The sequence below is a fragment of the Aegilops tauschii genome, chromosome 7 (assembly GCF_002575655.3).
Source record: "Aegilops tauschii subsp. strangulata cultivar AL8/78 chromosome 7, Aet v6.0, whole genome shotgun sequence".
Classification (NCBI taxonomy): domain Eukaryota; kingdom Viridiplantae; phylum Streptophyta; class Magnoliopsida; order Poales; family Poaceae; genus Aegilops; species Aegilops tauschii.
The window spans coordinates 38,507,642-38,521,809 of record NC_053041.3 but is presented as its reverse complement, the minus strand read 5'-3'; the positions used below and the strand labels follow the sequence as shown (position 1 = coordinate 38,521,809).

The 14,168-nt window shown below is 45.7% G+C and overlaps 2 protein-coding genes across 2 annotated transcripts; one reads left to right on the top strand and one right to left on the bottom strand.

The window, feature by feature from the left end:
* Positions 1–4,480: 4,480 nt before the first annotated feature.
* On the top strand, positions 4,481–8,263 carry LOC109774163 (granule-bound starch synthase 1, chloroplastic/amyloplastic). The gene is made up of 12 exons (XM_020332878.4): positions 4,481–4,659; positions 5,178–5,538; positions 5,629–5,709; positions 5,805–5,903; positions 6,008–6,161; positions 6,315–6,415; positions 6,532–6,885; positions 6,966–7,145; positions 7,228–7,419; positions 7,504–7,590; positions 7,689–7,817; positions 7,897–8,263. The coding sequence occupies exons 2-12, from the start codon at positions 5,218–5,220 to the stop codon at positions 8,011–8,013; spliced, it is 1,815 nt and encodes a 604-aa protein (XP_020188467.1). The 5' UTR covers positions 4,481–4,659; positions 5,178–5,217; the 3' UTR covers positions 8,014–8,263.
* Positions 8,264–8,948: 685 nt separating this feature from the next.
* Positions 8,949–12,932, bottom strand: LOC109774162 (succinate dehydrogenase subunit 5, mitochondrial). Its single transcript, XM_020332877.4, has 5 exons — positions 12,732–12,932; positions 12,559–12,641; positions 10,980–11,284; positions 10,690–10,875; positions 8,949–9,327 (listed from the first exon to the last, which is right to left on the bottom strand). The coding sequence occupies exons 1-5, from the start codon at positions 12,833–12,835 to the stop codon at positions 9,271–9,273; spliced, it is 735 nt and encodes a 244-aa protein (XP_020188466.1). The 5' UTR covers positions 12,836–12,932; the 3' UTR covers positions 8,949–9,270.
* Between the last annotated feature and the right edge of the window lie 1,236 nt (positions 12,933–14,168).

Sequence of the window (14,168 nt, the reverse complement as noted above, 5' to 3'; positions counted from 1 at the left end):
TTGAAATTATTGAAGAACTACCTGAGATCTACAATGTCGCAAGAGATGTTAAATGGCTTGGCAACTTGATGCATTGAGAAAAAATTGCTTGAGGAAATTGATATTGATACAATCATTACCGATTTTGCGTCTCAGAATGTTGGAAGAAATTTTTGAAGGTAATATGTAATACATTATGTGATATGCAAACTGATTTTGAATTTACTTAACTGTTTTCTTTGATACAATTATATCTATGTATAATGATTACTAGTTAGACAATTATACTAAGGGCCCCGAAGGGCCCCGGACTGTAGTTTCGCCCCGGGCCCCTAAAATCTCAGGACCGGCCCTGGTGCCTCCGTGCTCTTAACCGATGTAAAGCCACGCCAATGTCTGCGTGCTTTCCTATACGTCAGGTCTGCCATCCCCGTTGCTTAGTTTCCATCTTGCCGACCTTCTATCTTCATGTAATAGGTGTGATGCTGAACTGGGGGAAGAAATTCGCTACCCTGTGCCACGGTTCTCATCGGGAATTAGCTGGTAAATCTCATACTGTATCTGTTTTGTGCTCGTGCTTCAAATTTTTCATTGGAGGTAAGATTTACCAGATGAGGTTCTGTTTGTACGTGCATTTCATTCAGCATCCGGTCATTCTGTTTGATGCTGAGATCCAAATGCCCTATCGGGTTTGAGATATGCATGGTGTGCCTCCTCTCAGATCGCAATTTCCAAACCTGGCTAATTCTATATAAATTTAATGTTCGGAATTTTTTACAGGACTGAACAAGTCAAGATGTTTTGATTGCAGGCGTGTCCTGTGACACAACATCACCAATGAAAGTGCTCTCTCAGACCATGTTATCTAAGGTACTATTTGTGTAGACCATGTCGGTGTTGGATCCATGAACTTTGTTGATTAATTATAGGTTGTTCTCTAACTGATGGATGTGAAGCAATATGACATCCTGTGTATAAGAGACTCAAAGGATATGGTTTATTCAAATTCTAGAAGCATCAATAACATTCTGAAAGATGAGCGATGACGTACATATGCTTCATGGCACTTGTAATTTAGTACTCCCTCCGTCCCATAATATAAGAGTGTTTTTTACACTAGTGCCAAGTCCTTGCAGGATAATATGCAGCCATCAACGCGATTTGTTTCCTTGTGCTGACACAATATGTGCACATATAATTATTTCAAATCCCCAATGATAACTATACCTTCCATTTATTTTCATCAATATTTATATTGTCTTGATATTCCTTCGTCAAGATGGCGGGCGCAGCAACGCGCGCCTTGATGTTCTAGTACTACATGTAACACCAGTACTTTAGGTATATATAGCTAGCCTGCAGTGTGTGCGCTCAAAAAAAAAATCCTAACCCTAATACTATTTTCAGGCGACTAGGATATAGCCAAGCCCTATTGTTTTCGTGTCGTAGGACGAAAACAGTCGTATATGTAGCATTGGTCTTCTAGAAAAAATAAAAATTGGCTCCCCCTAATACTATTTTCAGGCGTCTGGGATATAGCGAAGCCCTATTGTTTTGTGTCGTATGACGAAAGCAGTCATATATAGCATTGGTCTTGTAGAAACTCTCCAAGAGGCTCACCCCACCGTGACTGACGGCCCATGCATGCACCGACGTAGTTGACCACCGACCAATGAAATCCTTTTTTTCTTAAAAGGTAGTACCAATGCCAGTAATTCATTATTTCTTAGAGAACTTCATTATTTTTATGTTGTTTTACTCTTAGTTTCATTTTATTCTTTTTAAATGGTGATACCAATGCCACTAATTTATTTATTCTTTAGACAACTTCATTATTTTGATTTTGTTTTAGTTTTTTGTTTCATTTTTCTTTCTTCCTTAAGGGTAATACCAATGCCACTAGTTCATTCCTTTTTAGTAAACTTCTTTTTTGCAAACCATACACTATTATATTTTTATTATTGCATATTATAGAAACACACAACTTAAGAATAATTACGTGATTTTTTTTCATTATTTTGTTTTATTTTTTCAATTTTCTTCTTCATAAAGGGCAATACGAAAGTCATTAATTAATTTTTTTAGAAAACTCCATTAAAGTGATTTTCTTTTATTTCCTTTCTTCTTTGAGATAATACCAATGAGACATTCCTTTTTAGGGAAGTTTTTTTTTACAAAAGTTTCACTATTGTATATTTATTCTTGCGTATTATAAAAAAAGTGCAATTTTCATGTAAATTGTGTCATTTTTTTGTTTCGCTGTTTTTTATTTCCTTTCTTCTTAAGGGGTAATACCAATGACACTAAACCATATTGGTATTTTGTAATTATGTGTAATTTCTTTTGTAATTGTTTGTTTCAAGTTTTATTTCATTTCCTTTATTTTTTTAGGGTAAAACCAATGCCCCCAATTCATTCTACCTAAGAGGAAATTCAGTTTTTGTATTTTTCAGTTTTATACTAGTTTCAGTTTTATTATTGTTTATTAAGTATTTTTAGTTGTTTTCTCATTTATGTGTATGCATGAATATTAGGGGTGTGTGCGTGTGTTAATATACACATAAGTATTATACAATACATTTGTACATTCTACTAGAGTGCAAAATTGCACTATTATACACCTATCTTTGCAGTCATAAAAATATGCAATTTCAGTACAAATTGTGCGCAAACTTCTCTTCGTTTTTAATTTTATTTTCTTCTTTAAGGGTAATACCTACGATACTAATTTATGCCTTCTTTGGAAATTTCATTTAGAAAAGTATGCTAGTACACACTTATACAAGATGGAAAAGTGCAATTTCTGTGTAAATTTTCAGTATTTTGATTATTTCTGTGGAAAAGTATGCTGGTATTTCTGTGGAAAAGTATGCTGGTACACACTTAAAAAAAAACTTCAGTATTTTGATTTTGTTTTAGTTTTATTTCATTTTCTTTCTTCTTTAAGGGAAATACCAATGCCACCAATCCATTCATTCTTAGAAAACCTCTTTATCTTGCAAAAAATCAACTTTTATATGCTTATTCCTGCATATTATAAAAAGCATAGTTTCTATCTAAACTGTGTGCAAACTTTATCATTATTTGTCTAAATTATTTTTCTTCTAGAATGATGATACGAATGCCACTAGTTCATTCCATGAGCACGCAATATTTGGAATGACGACGCATATTAGTGGTGTCGCATTTTCCATCTCTCACGCATGGGCATGCATACCCTACGCATGCACACACGCATACACAATACATGAGCACCCACGCGAGCACATGCATACACTTGTGCGCACAGACACTACACCGACACACAGCCACATGCGTGGACTTGAAAGAAAAAATAGACACGTATACATTGAACTAGCTAGCTATACTACCATGTAACACTGTACTTTGGGTATATATATAGCTAGCGTGCAGTGTGTGCGGTCCAAAAAAAATATTGACTGACCCTAATACTATTTTCAGGCTGACTGTGATATAGCCACGCCCTATATATTGTTTTGCGTCGTAGGACGAAAGCAGTCGTGTATGTAGCACTGGTCTTCTAGAGACTGTCCAATAGGCACAGCTCACCGTGAGTGACAGCCCATGCCCATGCATGCACCGACGCATGCAGTTGACCACAAACCGGCAGCAGCTCACCGTGACGTAAATGACCGCATTTACGTTTCCCCGATCCGACAAAAGCAATGTCTATATGTTCACCTAAAAAAACGTGTCTATATGTTTTTACGTGCGCCCCTCACGCGCCAGTTTGGCAGCACGTACGTGCTAGCTGTTCGTGCTAGAGCCGTCAATCAATGAAGCAAAAGAGAAAAAGAAGAGGCGAAAGGTGACACGCCCGGCCGTGTGCGTCGTCGTGCTGCGAGGAAGCAAAAAGCTCGCACCATGCAGCACCATTGGCACGCCCCGGCGAAAAGCCAAGGCGAAAGCGAGAGCACACATGCCCCCCGGAACTGAAAGCGAGGGAGGAGCCCCGTCCGGCGCCGAGAAGGCACCTGCGTGCATGTGGACATCACCTCGCAGCAGGAACACCCACCGGCAGCCCACTGGGCACGACAAGAGGGTGCGTGCACGGCGCGGCCGGAAACGGAAGAAGGCACGGCTGAGGGCACGCAAAGGCGCATCGGCCAGGCCAGGCCAGTCGCGACGCCGCTGGAAAGCGCGCCGGCGAGCCGGCACGGTTCCGCCCCCGGCCGGTGTGCCAGCCACTACACTGCTCTCCTGTGTGCCGCTCCGCTCCACTAGGTAGAAACAAACAAAACGAGCGGAGAAGGCGAGGCGCGTCGGTCGCTCACTCCACTCAACGTACGTACGTCGCCTTTCCTCAGTTCCTCACACGGGCCATGCATGCATGCCGCGCGCGGGTGCGTGCCGTCCCGTCTAGGCGTTAGGTGTCCGGCCGCATGCATGCACGCATGCACGAGGAGCGGAGCGGGTATTGAGGATCCACCGGACTGAGCGAGCCAGTACAAATAACCCCACTCGCCGGAGCCACGCACCGTTCGTTTCCTTCAGTCCCGTCACTTTCGCCCGCCCTACAAGAAGCCTCTCCCAGTGAAGAAGAAGAAGAAGAAGAAGGACACTCACTCACGAGTGCCCGGCGACTGTGAGTACGCACACCGGCCGGCCGACCGATCGTCCGTCCGTCCGCCCAGGAAGAAGAAGAGGAGGTCAGACAAGGTACGCACGCACATACCAAGGCCGGCCGATGCCCTCATGCGTAGATCGATTTAGTTCCGTCTCGAATCAAGGCCACTTCTAGTAGATCCATCCAAACGGCACCCTGTTCTCGGATCCAGTGTCTCTTCTTTTCACCTTCGTGCGTGTGAGCCCAGGATCCTGCAGCAGATTTACATCCTGTGTAGTAGGATGGATTTCTCTCTGAATCATCTTAGATTTGATGAACAGATCCGGTGGATATATTCAAGGTTTAGGATTACTTGTTAACACTTGACGGAGGGAGTCTAGTATCCAAGGACTTGATTTTTATTTTTATTTTTTTAGCCTGGAATTCGACGCACGCTAGGCGGAGAAACTCGATCTCTCACTTCCCTCCTGTACACCCGGATTGGACAAATTATTGATAATACTCATACAAATTCGTACCTGATGTTTGGATTTCAGACGAAATGTACAACCAAAAAAAAACTTGACTGAAAAATTCTACTTACTTCACTACTCACTGAAGATCGGTGCAGGCATCTCTCGCTGCAGGTAGCCACACACCCTGCGCGCGCCATGGCGGCTCTGGTCACGTCCCAGCTCGCCACCTCCGGCACCGTCCTCGGCATCACCGACAGGTTCCGGCGTGCAGGTTTCCAGGGCGTGAGGCCCCGGAGCCCGGCTGATGCGGCGCTCGGCATGAGGACCGTCGGAGCGAGCGCCGCCCCGAAGCAAAGCCGGAAAGCGCACCGCGGGACCCGGCGGTGCCTCTCCATGGTGGTGCGCGCCACCGGCAGCGGCGGCATGAACCTCGTGTTCGTCGGCGCCGAGATGGCGCCCTGGAGCAAGACGGGCGGCCTCGGCGACGTCCTCGGGGGCCTCCCCCCAGCCATGGCCGTAAGCTAGCCAGCACCACTGTCTTCTCATAATGTTCATCTTGCAGTTGCAGCCATGCCTGCCGTTACAACGGGTGGTGTGTCCGTGCAGGCCAACGGCCACCGGGTCATGGTCATCTCCCCGCGCTACGACCAGTACAAGGACGCCTGGGACACCAGCGTCGTCTCCGAGGTACTTGAACCCTACCCGCGACATGAACGATCAAAATTCGCATGCTCCTGCACATTTCTGCAGGATCCTACTGACTGACTAACTGGATCTCGCAGATCAAGGTCGTTGACAAGTACGAGAGGGTGAGGTACTTCCACTGCTACAAGCGCGGGGTGGACCGCGTGTTCGTCGACCACCCGTGCTTCCTGGAGAAGGTGACCGATCGTCGTCGTGGACCGATCAAGCTAGCTCTTCGTCGTCTCAACCTTGATAGGCATGGTGATTGATTTCAGTTGTTTCTGCTGGTTGCAATTTCCAGGTCCGGGGCAAGACCAAGGAGAAGATCTACGGGCCCGACGCCGGCACGGACTACGAGGACAACCAGCAGCGCTTCAGCCTTCTCTGCCAGGCGGCGCTGGAAGTGCCGAGGATCCTGAACCTCGACAACAACCCCTACTTTTCTGGGCCCTACGGTAAGATCAAGATCAAGCACGCCTACTAGTTCAAGCTAGAGCGTGTGTAATCTGAACTCTGAAGAACTTGATATCTTCTTGAGAGAGCTGGATGATCACCATTTTTTTTTTGTATCTGGGTGCCGTCGTCGTCCCTTGTTGCGCGCCGCGCAGGAGAGGACGTGGTGTTCGTGTGCAATGACTGGCACACGGGCCTTCTGGCCTGCTACCTCAAGAGCAACTACCAGTCCAATGGCATCTACAGGGCCGCAAAGGTTTTGCATCTTCTTCTCAAACTATCTATCCTCTCTGCATTCATGCATGCATATCTTGCTCTTCGTTCTGAAACAGGCATGAACTTTAACTTTGAGGCAACTTGTTTCATGGCCAGGTGGCGTTCTGCATCCACAACATCTCGTACCAGGGCCGCTTCTCCTTCGACGACTTCGCGCAGCTCAACCTGCCCGACAGGTTCAAGTCGTCCTTCGACTTCATCGACGGCTACGACAAGCCGGTGGAGGGGCGCAAGATCAACTGGATGAAGGCCGGGATCCTGCAGGCCGACAAGGTGCTGACGGTGAGCCCCTACTACGCGGAGGAGCTCATCTCTGGCGAAGCCAGGGGCTGCGAGCTCGACAACATCATGCGCCTCACTGGGATCACCGGCATCGTCAACGGCATGGATGTCAGCGAGTGGGACCCCACCAAGGACAAGTTCCTCGCCGTCAGCTACGACATCACCACCGTGAGCAACCACACACCCACACAAAGATTTCTTCCGGTGATCGCTGGTTCTGGGTTCTGACGAACGAGGCAAAGTGACAGGCGTTGGAGGGGAAGGCGCTGAACAAGGAGGCGCTGCAGGCCGAGGTGGGGCTGCCGGTGGACCGGAAGGTGCCCCTGGTGGCGTTCATCGGCAGGCTGGAGGAGCAGAAGGGCCCCGACGTGATGATCGCCGCCATCCCGGAGATCCTGAAGGAGGAGGATGTCCAGATCGTTCTCCTGGTACATCATCGAGCCCGCAACCCGACCGCCATTGCTGAAACTTCGATCAAGCAGACCTAAGGAATGATCGAATGCATTGCAGGGCACCGGGAAGAAGAAGTTCGAGCGGCTACTCAAGAGCATTGAGGAGAAATTCCCGAGCAAGGTGAGGGCCGTGGTCAGGTTCAACGCGCCGCTGGCTCACCAGATGATGGCCGGCGCCGACGTGCTCGCCGTCACCAGCCGTTTCGAGCCCTGCGGCCTCATCCAGCTCCAGGGGATGCGCTACGGAACGGTAAACTTTTCCTTCTTGCCAAGTCCTTACTTCCTGAGCAATCATGAGCCATGCCCATGACCGAAGTTTCTTCCAAATTTGCAGCCGTGCGCGTGCGCGTCCACCGGCGGGCTTGTCGACACGATCGTGGAGGGCAAGACCGGGTTCCACATGGGCCGGCTCAGCGTCGATGTAAGTTCATCAATCTCTTCAATAAATTCTTCATCTTGTTCATCCTGGCAGCTCATGGCAGATCATGAAATGGTTTCCTTTTTCTTCTTTGTGGCCAGTGCAACGTGGTGGAGCCGGCCGACGTGAAGAAGGTGGTGACCACCCTGAAGCGCGCCGTCAAGGTCGTCGGCACGCCGGCGTACCATGAGATGGTCAAGAACTGCATGATACAGGATCTCTCCTGGAAGGTACGTAATCTCTGGTTCAGAATACACCGCTGCTGGTGTTCGATGTATCCATTAATGGTGGCTTGCGCATATGATGCAGGGACCTGCCAAGAACTGGGAGGACGTGCTGCTGGAGCTGGGGGTGGAGGGGAGCGAGCCGGGGATCGTCGGCGAGGAGATCGCGCCGCTCGCCATGGAGAACGTCGCCGCTCCCTGAAGAGAGAAAAGAGACTCCGGTGCATGGAGCGTCCATCCAGTCTGCAGGGTTCTCGTATGGGGAGATAGCCGCTTGTTGTAGTGAAGAAGGGCCGATATATATAATATATAGACTAATAAGTACTTAACTTTTGTTGTGCCGCTTGCCTCTTTTACAAACAAAAAGGATGTTAGGGGTTGTGCTTGTGATGGTGTGCTGAATTGTGCTTGCATTTTGGTGTGGTATATTGCAATAAACAAAGGATTTGTTATGTGTTTCTGCTATTGGTTCTCCGTGTTCGAGCCGAATCAAGTTATTTTGTAGGGTTTCAAAGGTACATTTTTGGGTTCGTGGAGGTGGCAGCTTCCGTCGCAGGAACAGAGGTGTTCAAGGCGGCCGAAATAGGTTGCCGCCTGCGGCGGAATCGCCACCCACCGTAAAGTTGACCGTTTCGCAATGAAGGAATACCTAGGTGTAAGTTTCAAAATGGCGGCGCGATGACCGCCAAGATCAATGCACACAACATATGACGGAAGGGGAGCGATCATGGCTGAAACAGCTTCACTATTTTCCTTGCTAGTACAGTACTACTTGCTCAGTTTGCTGTTAAACTGTGAGTCTGTGACGCACTAAACTTATTTAATAAGTTGTGCAGCAGCAACTTATTTAATGTAAGTCATGCAAAGAGCCAGCTTCTAAATACTTCCTAAAATACAACGGCTGCTTGCATGATGCAGACATCGCTATTGCTTTCACCAGCGTTTCAGTACATGTTTACTGAAAAGGAACCGTGAAAAATCGAGCGCAACCTCATTCCCTCAAAGCGGTGGTCGATACAATAAAACAAAACGGTGTGATAATTCTCAGCTGATTTCTGGAAGGTGGAAACCCAAGTTGCTTTTCAGAGTCGATTGAGACAAATGAAAATTTCAAGCGACTGGGACATAGACAGACCATGCACAAAACAGACAAATCCTATTCGAGTATTTTTTTTTCTCAACATTAGAGACTGATCCTGAAAGCCCAATAAATACCATCCATCATGGTTTGAGCAGCAAAACAAATTCAACAGACATGTTCTTATTACAGCAGGAAAATCTGGGGCGCAGAGAGCTACTTAAGTGAGAGCACATATGTTTTGACGTTTGCCTTGTTATTGGCATATGGTAGCTACAGAGGAAAGATAAAAAGAAACGGAACACCTGGTTCTGATATTGATACGCAGCTTCCCATCAGACCATCGGTGTTAGGCCACGGTTCTGATACGAGAGAGTTCCATCATGCCCTCATCTCAACGTAGGACCCTGAGATCCCTGAGGTGCCGATCAGGGTGATCTGCAGGAACAACAATTGCATCATGAATATACTGAATCAAGCAGCAATGTCTAGTAACTTCAGACCAGGAAATCAGCTGAATAAAACATGATCCACACATGCTATGAAACTGAGCAGGAACACCGGCATGAAGACATTAATCCACACATGCTTATATACTTGTCCAGGATCTCATGCACTTTCATCAGGAAACATTTTAATGCGACAAAAAAATCAAGAAGCAATTGTATGAGCATCTCCCGGTTGCAATAACGACTCAGGATGGCTTGACCAACACTCGATCTGCGCGAAGAAAACAGTAACACTGCAGAAGAGCCTTTACCCCATAATAAGCGGGCAAGTTTGAACAGCCATACTCTTATGGTTATTGCTGAGCTGCCAGTACGGCCCAGTTTCTAGAGGTAACTGGGTACAGGGAAGAATATGGGGGAACGCTAGAAAACAACTGGCTAGGAATTAACCAGAAAATGGTTGTGTTTTCTGAATTTCTGGTGAAGGTTGCGGGAAAGAGAAACTAGTTAACAATTTGAGTACTACAAACTAGTCTGAACTAATATAAATCAACCTATCTCGCCTATTCGATATGTAGACTAATTCCAAACTGTTTAGTAGCCGGAGAAAAAAATATGGAACCTCAGACATACGTTGGTGGTAACAAAACAGGCACTTATTTTGGTTAAATCATTAACAAGAGGAAAGCGAGAAAGTGTTATTAGTCATTAGGATGCGACACGTAATCAGGGTTATCTGTCTGTAGTTACAAACAAGACAAGGAGCATTTGCTAAGCAAATTTTCTGTGGTATATAGCTAGTACAGTTAGCATAAGTGCATAACACTTGGTAAAAAAGGTAAAGAGCACACACAGCTAGTTATGTTCTACGAATAAAATAAAGGTGAACAAGACCATGATCATACTTGAATATATATACTTGAATATATATGGGGTTGTAAGATACAGCTGTCTTTTCTGGTCTATATCACCAATACAACTCCCTCATATACAACCTAAGCCAATAACAAGTGACTGGCCTGGGATATTCGATACTTTGCCCCTTGGACAGAGAAGGGGATAAAATGATAATATTGACACATAAGTAAAGAAATGTGATAACAGAAATTGAAGAAACAAATTCATCCAAAAAATAACGTGAGAATGCCGCGTATATAGAAACACCTTGCACAAAAAGCAATGGACTAACATTACAGCAAACGGCATTACAAGAAGAATCAATGAACCATGATAGTGCATGCAAAGCACCCACACAACAAAGATGTATCAAACATGAGTTCTACAGACTACAATAGAGACTGGTATAAGAAAACTATATTCCAAGGACCAGTAACTTTCAATAGAAACATACCTTTCCCCACTCAGACCCTATGCCACTGCATCTCATTTTCAGGTGAATCATTTTCGTTCCCAACTCGCTCTCCACCTTTTTCCGTAGATAGTGCTCTTCAGGACCAAAAGATTCCAGATATGTCATGTATCGGCTATACGCGGATTTCACAGCTTCTTCTAAGTAACCAGGCAAGGGGCCCACATTCTGCAGGAGTTAGGGTTAGTAAGACGTAAGCAGAAGCAGAAAAATGAGCCCCAGTTCTGCAAAGAGCAACATAAACAAGGGGAGAGAGGTGATTAAGTACTGACCTCGCCCGTAAGACCACAAAGATCATCAAGAGCCATTCTTAGGGTAACTAAAACTCCACTAAACTCTTCACATGCTTCAGCTGCACGAAATACATTTTCCAAAGCTTCTTGACCAGCCTTATCATCAGTAGCCATAGATACTGCTTTCTTTGCTTCCTCCACAAGAGAACCTGGAAGCTCGTTCCAGCTAGCAGCCATCAAATCCTTAAATGCAGTCTCAATTTTCGGGTCAGATATTGCAGGCAGATGTTTCTCATTTGAACTGAACATGCGCCTAGAGTTCCATGAGAAAGCATTGTTGCCATCTGAGTATACAATATGAAAATGTTAATCAACAATGAGCACAGAGAGAGAAAAAAAGGCATGGAAATGTATGAAGTTCGAACTAAGGTACAATATTAGGGTTGCAGCAAAATGAAGACTGATAATTCTCTCCGCATTTTGCTACGAAGTGAACTAGTAGCATCTGAATACTGTGCAACTCTGATAACCACACTGATCAAAGTTCAATTGCCATTACTACACAACCTTCTTAAATGATCAGATGTGATGAAGATCAAGAAATGCAAGATCTCAAAATAAATGAGCTACTACTATGAAGTCCTCTAAATATCTTATCTTCACGGAGCCGCTGGCATTGGCACTCAAATGGTTTACACATGGGTCTTGGTACAATACTGCTGTTAACCTCGAATAAGAACTAATGCAATGGCTTAGTTGAGGACAATGGATACTGATCTCCCAAATTCACCAAAAACAAGATGTTTAACAGCTTGTGATAGAAAAATGAATAACAGCAGAAACAGGTACTTAGTGAATAGCGGTCTCAAGGTGTTCTTGTGACATCTGGTTGCCATGTATGGAGTCATAATACACTCATGGATCATGGTTTATAAAGCGGTAAAGCGACCTAAAGCAAGCACCACCCGCTCTAACGCTTAAGCGGCGCCTAAACGCCTAAAGCGGGAAAATATCTAAGGCGCTGCCAGGGCGCCTTGTCGCGCTTAAGCGTCTGAAGCGGGTCGCTTTATAAACAATGTCATGGATAATAAGATTAACAATCTACAGCAGGAAGTGTTTGTTCAGCATTACAGTTAAATAGTTATTCATGAATTCGCAAGTGCTTATCACCAACTCTCCTCAGACTACTGGTGCACTTCCTTACGAAAATGCTCATCTATCCTGCAGAATCAACAGGGAATCACACTCTTATTTCTAGGTTCACATCTTGTTAACAGTTGAGCTCAACAACAAAGCCATACACAACACAAGACAGTATCACCAACTCCTCCCCTCAGGCCTCAACGCAAGATTGTGCAGGCTGCAGAGTTCAACATGCATCCAGTGTGTAGTGCCGCAATTGAGTTTGCTCTTGGTAGGGATTAGGGGAATCAATTTGAGAAAAACAGTGGAGATGAACACGGTTCGTGGCATACTAACTGACCCTAGAAACCTCACAGAGCAAGATCAATCACGCAAATTTTACTCCGCAGTTCGCACAGCCATTCACACGGAGAACCGAGATCCAATCTAATGGTAGCTAACAACCAGCGGAACGGGAGGCCATGCGCAGGTGTACCTTGGGTGATGCAGGATCCCAGGCGCGCCGCCGACGCCGCGCTGTGGAGGGGCATCCGCGTCCCCAGAGCCGCCGCCGCCGACCTGCAGGGAATCTCGACGTGAGCACGCGCCCGCAGCCACCCACCCACCCACCCATCGATCGATCGATTGGACGGCCTAGCAGAAACCTACCTGCGGAGGATCCCGGCGGCGGAAGAGGACGAGGAGGCGGCGAGGGGCGCCCGGCGGAGGGCCGATCTCGCGGCGGAGGCGGCGGCGCGGGCCGACGATGCCATTTTTTTTTTCTCTTCTTCCTTCCTCTCTTTCGCTTGCGGGTTGCGGCTTTGGGGGTTCGTTCGGGTTTATTTATTTTTCCTTTTCTATATAGTCCCTGTTCGGCTCTGTTGATGATTTTGGGCCTGGGGTCTCGTGTGACGATGCCCTTTTTGCTAAAAAAAATTGAATTCATGATTTATATGGCTAAAAAAATGAATTCTTGATTTATGTAAGGTCCCCATGTGTTTCTCCCGGCAAAAAAAGGCATTCATGTTCCATAAATTTCAGAAAGTAATGACCACACTGCACGACATTGTTTTGGAAGTTACGGATACAATCTCTCAAACAGGAGGAATGGCTTCACCACACCAATCGTGAAGCGCTACACAGAGCTAAACTCCGTGCAGATGGTTGAGCAATGGCTCTTGATGCACCGCAAGGTGATGTGAGCCGTCAAGAGCTGGTTGACCTTGTCAATTAGGTTCATGGACCTACCGCCTTTCAAGAAATGGTTGTATACCTAGTGCTACTAGGAGGCATATTTGTTGGACTGCCTACAGAACCTGAGAAGATATTAGGTTGTCGGATTCGTCGAGAAATGGTTGCTTCTCTCCTGATGTCTCCAATTTCCTCGTGTACCCGATACATCTGAATACTGCGATCTATATGATGTTTTATACCATGACAAATAGAAACTATGGTGGTAACAAGCAAACATGAATAACAATGTGTTTTCTTATGGGATGGAAGCAACTAGATGCTTTGTCTTTCTACAAGAGCTTCGCCTTCTGTGCCATGAAGTAGTTGGTGCTAGTTTTTTCCCCTTGAGGAAGAAAGAGTGGTTGATGCTACGTGCTATACAAAACGTTGTGCCTGGCAAAGTAGCAATTTATATTGCTAGACCAAGCAAGGAGACAACAAGGAGGGGACATGTACAATTGATATATCACATGCCCGGAAGATTGTGCCCATGAAGGCATGATTATATCTTTTGTTGGTTGTCATTAAGTTTCACTTAAAATCATATCTTATATGTAGGAGCGGAGTACCAAGTAAGTCCCATCATGATGCCACCGATCAATTTTCCTTCTTTGTTGGCATTCTTGTGCATAGCAAGTGGAAGATCCGTTGATTTCTCCAATTTCTCATATGCATCAATAGTCTTGTGTCTTTTTTTCTATATCAAAATCTAGCTTTCTTCTTATCACGTTCTCTAGTGAAATGTTCACTACAATTATTTACATGTGAAACAAAAAAATTAATGGTAACCGGGGAGGAGAGCTTCCCCACCTGAATATATTACGAAAACACATAGTTTGTCATTACATTATGGAAGAGACTAGAGCTTAGAAC

What these genes read in the sequence shown, in the direction of transcription:
- LOC109774163 (XM_020332878.4), top strand. Translation starts at nt 5,218, where the DNA reads ATGGCGGCTCTGGTCACGTCCCAGCTCGCCACCTCCGGCACCGTCCTC. An exon ending in ACACCAGCGTCGTCTCCGAG is followed by an intron (nt 5,710 to 5,804) that starts GTACTTGAACCC and finishes TGGATCTCGCAG; the next exon opens with ATCAAGGTCGTTGACAAGTA. An exon ending in GCATCTACAGGGCCGCAAAG is followed by an intron (nt 6,416 to 6,531) that starts GTTTTGCATCTT and finishes TTTCATGGCCAG; the next exon opens with GTGGCGTTCTGCATCCACAA.
- LOC109774162 (XM_020332877.4), bottom strand. Translation starts at nt 12,835, where the DNA reads ATGGCATCGTCGGCCCGCGCCGCCGCCTCCGCCGCGAGATCGGCCCTC. An exon ending in GGGATCCTGCATCACCCAAG is followed by an intron (nt 11,285 to 12,558) that starts GTACACCTGCGC and finishes TTGTATACTCAG; the next exon opens with ATGGCAACAATGCTTTCTCA. An exon ending in TAGGGTCTGAGTGGGGAAAG is followed by an intron (nt 9,328 to 10,689) that starts GTATGTTTCTAT and finishes TTGTTCCTGCAG; the next exon opens with ATCACCCTGATCGGCACCTC.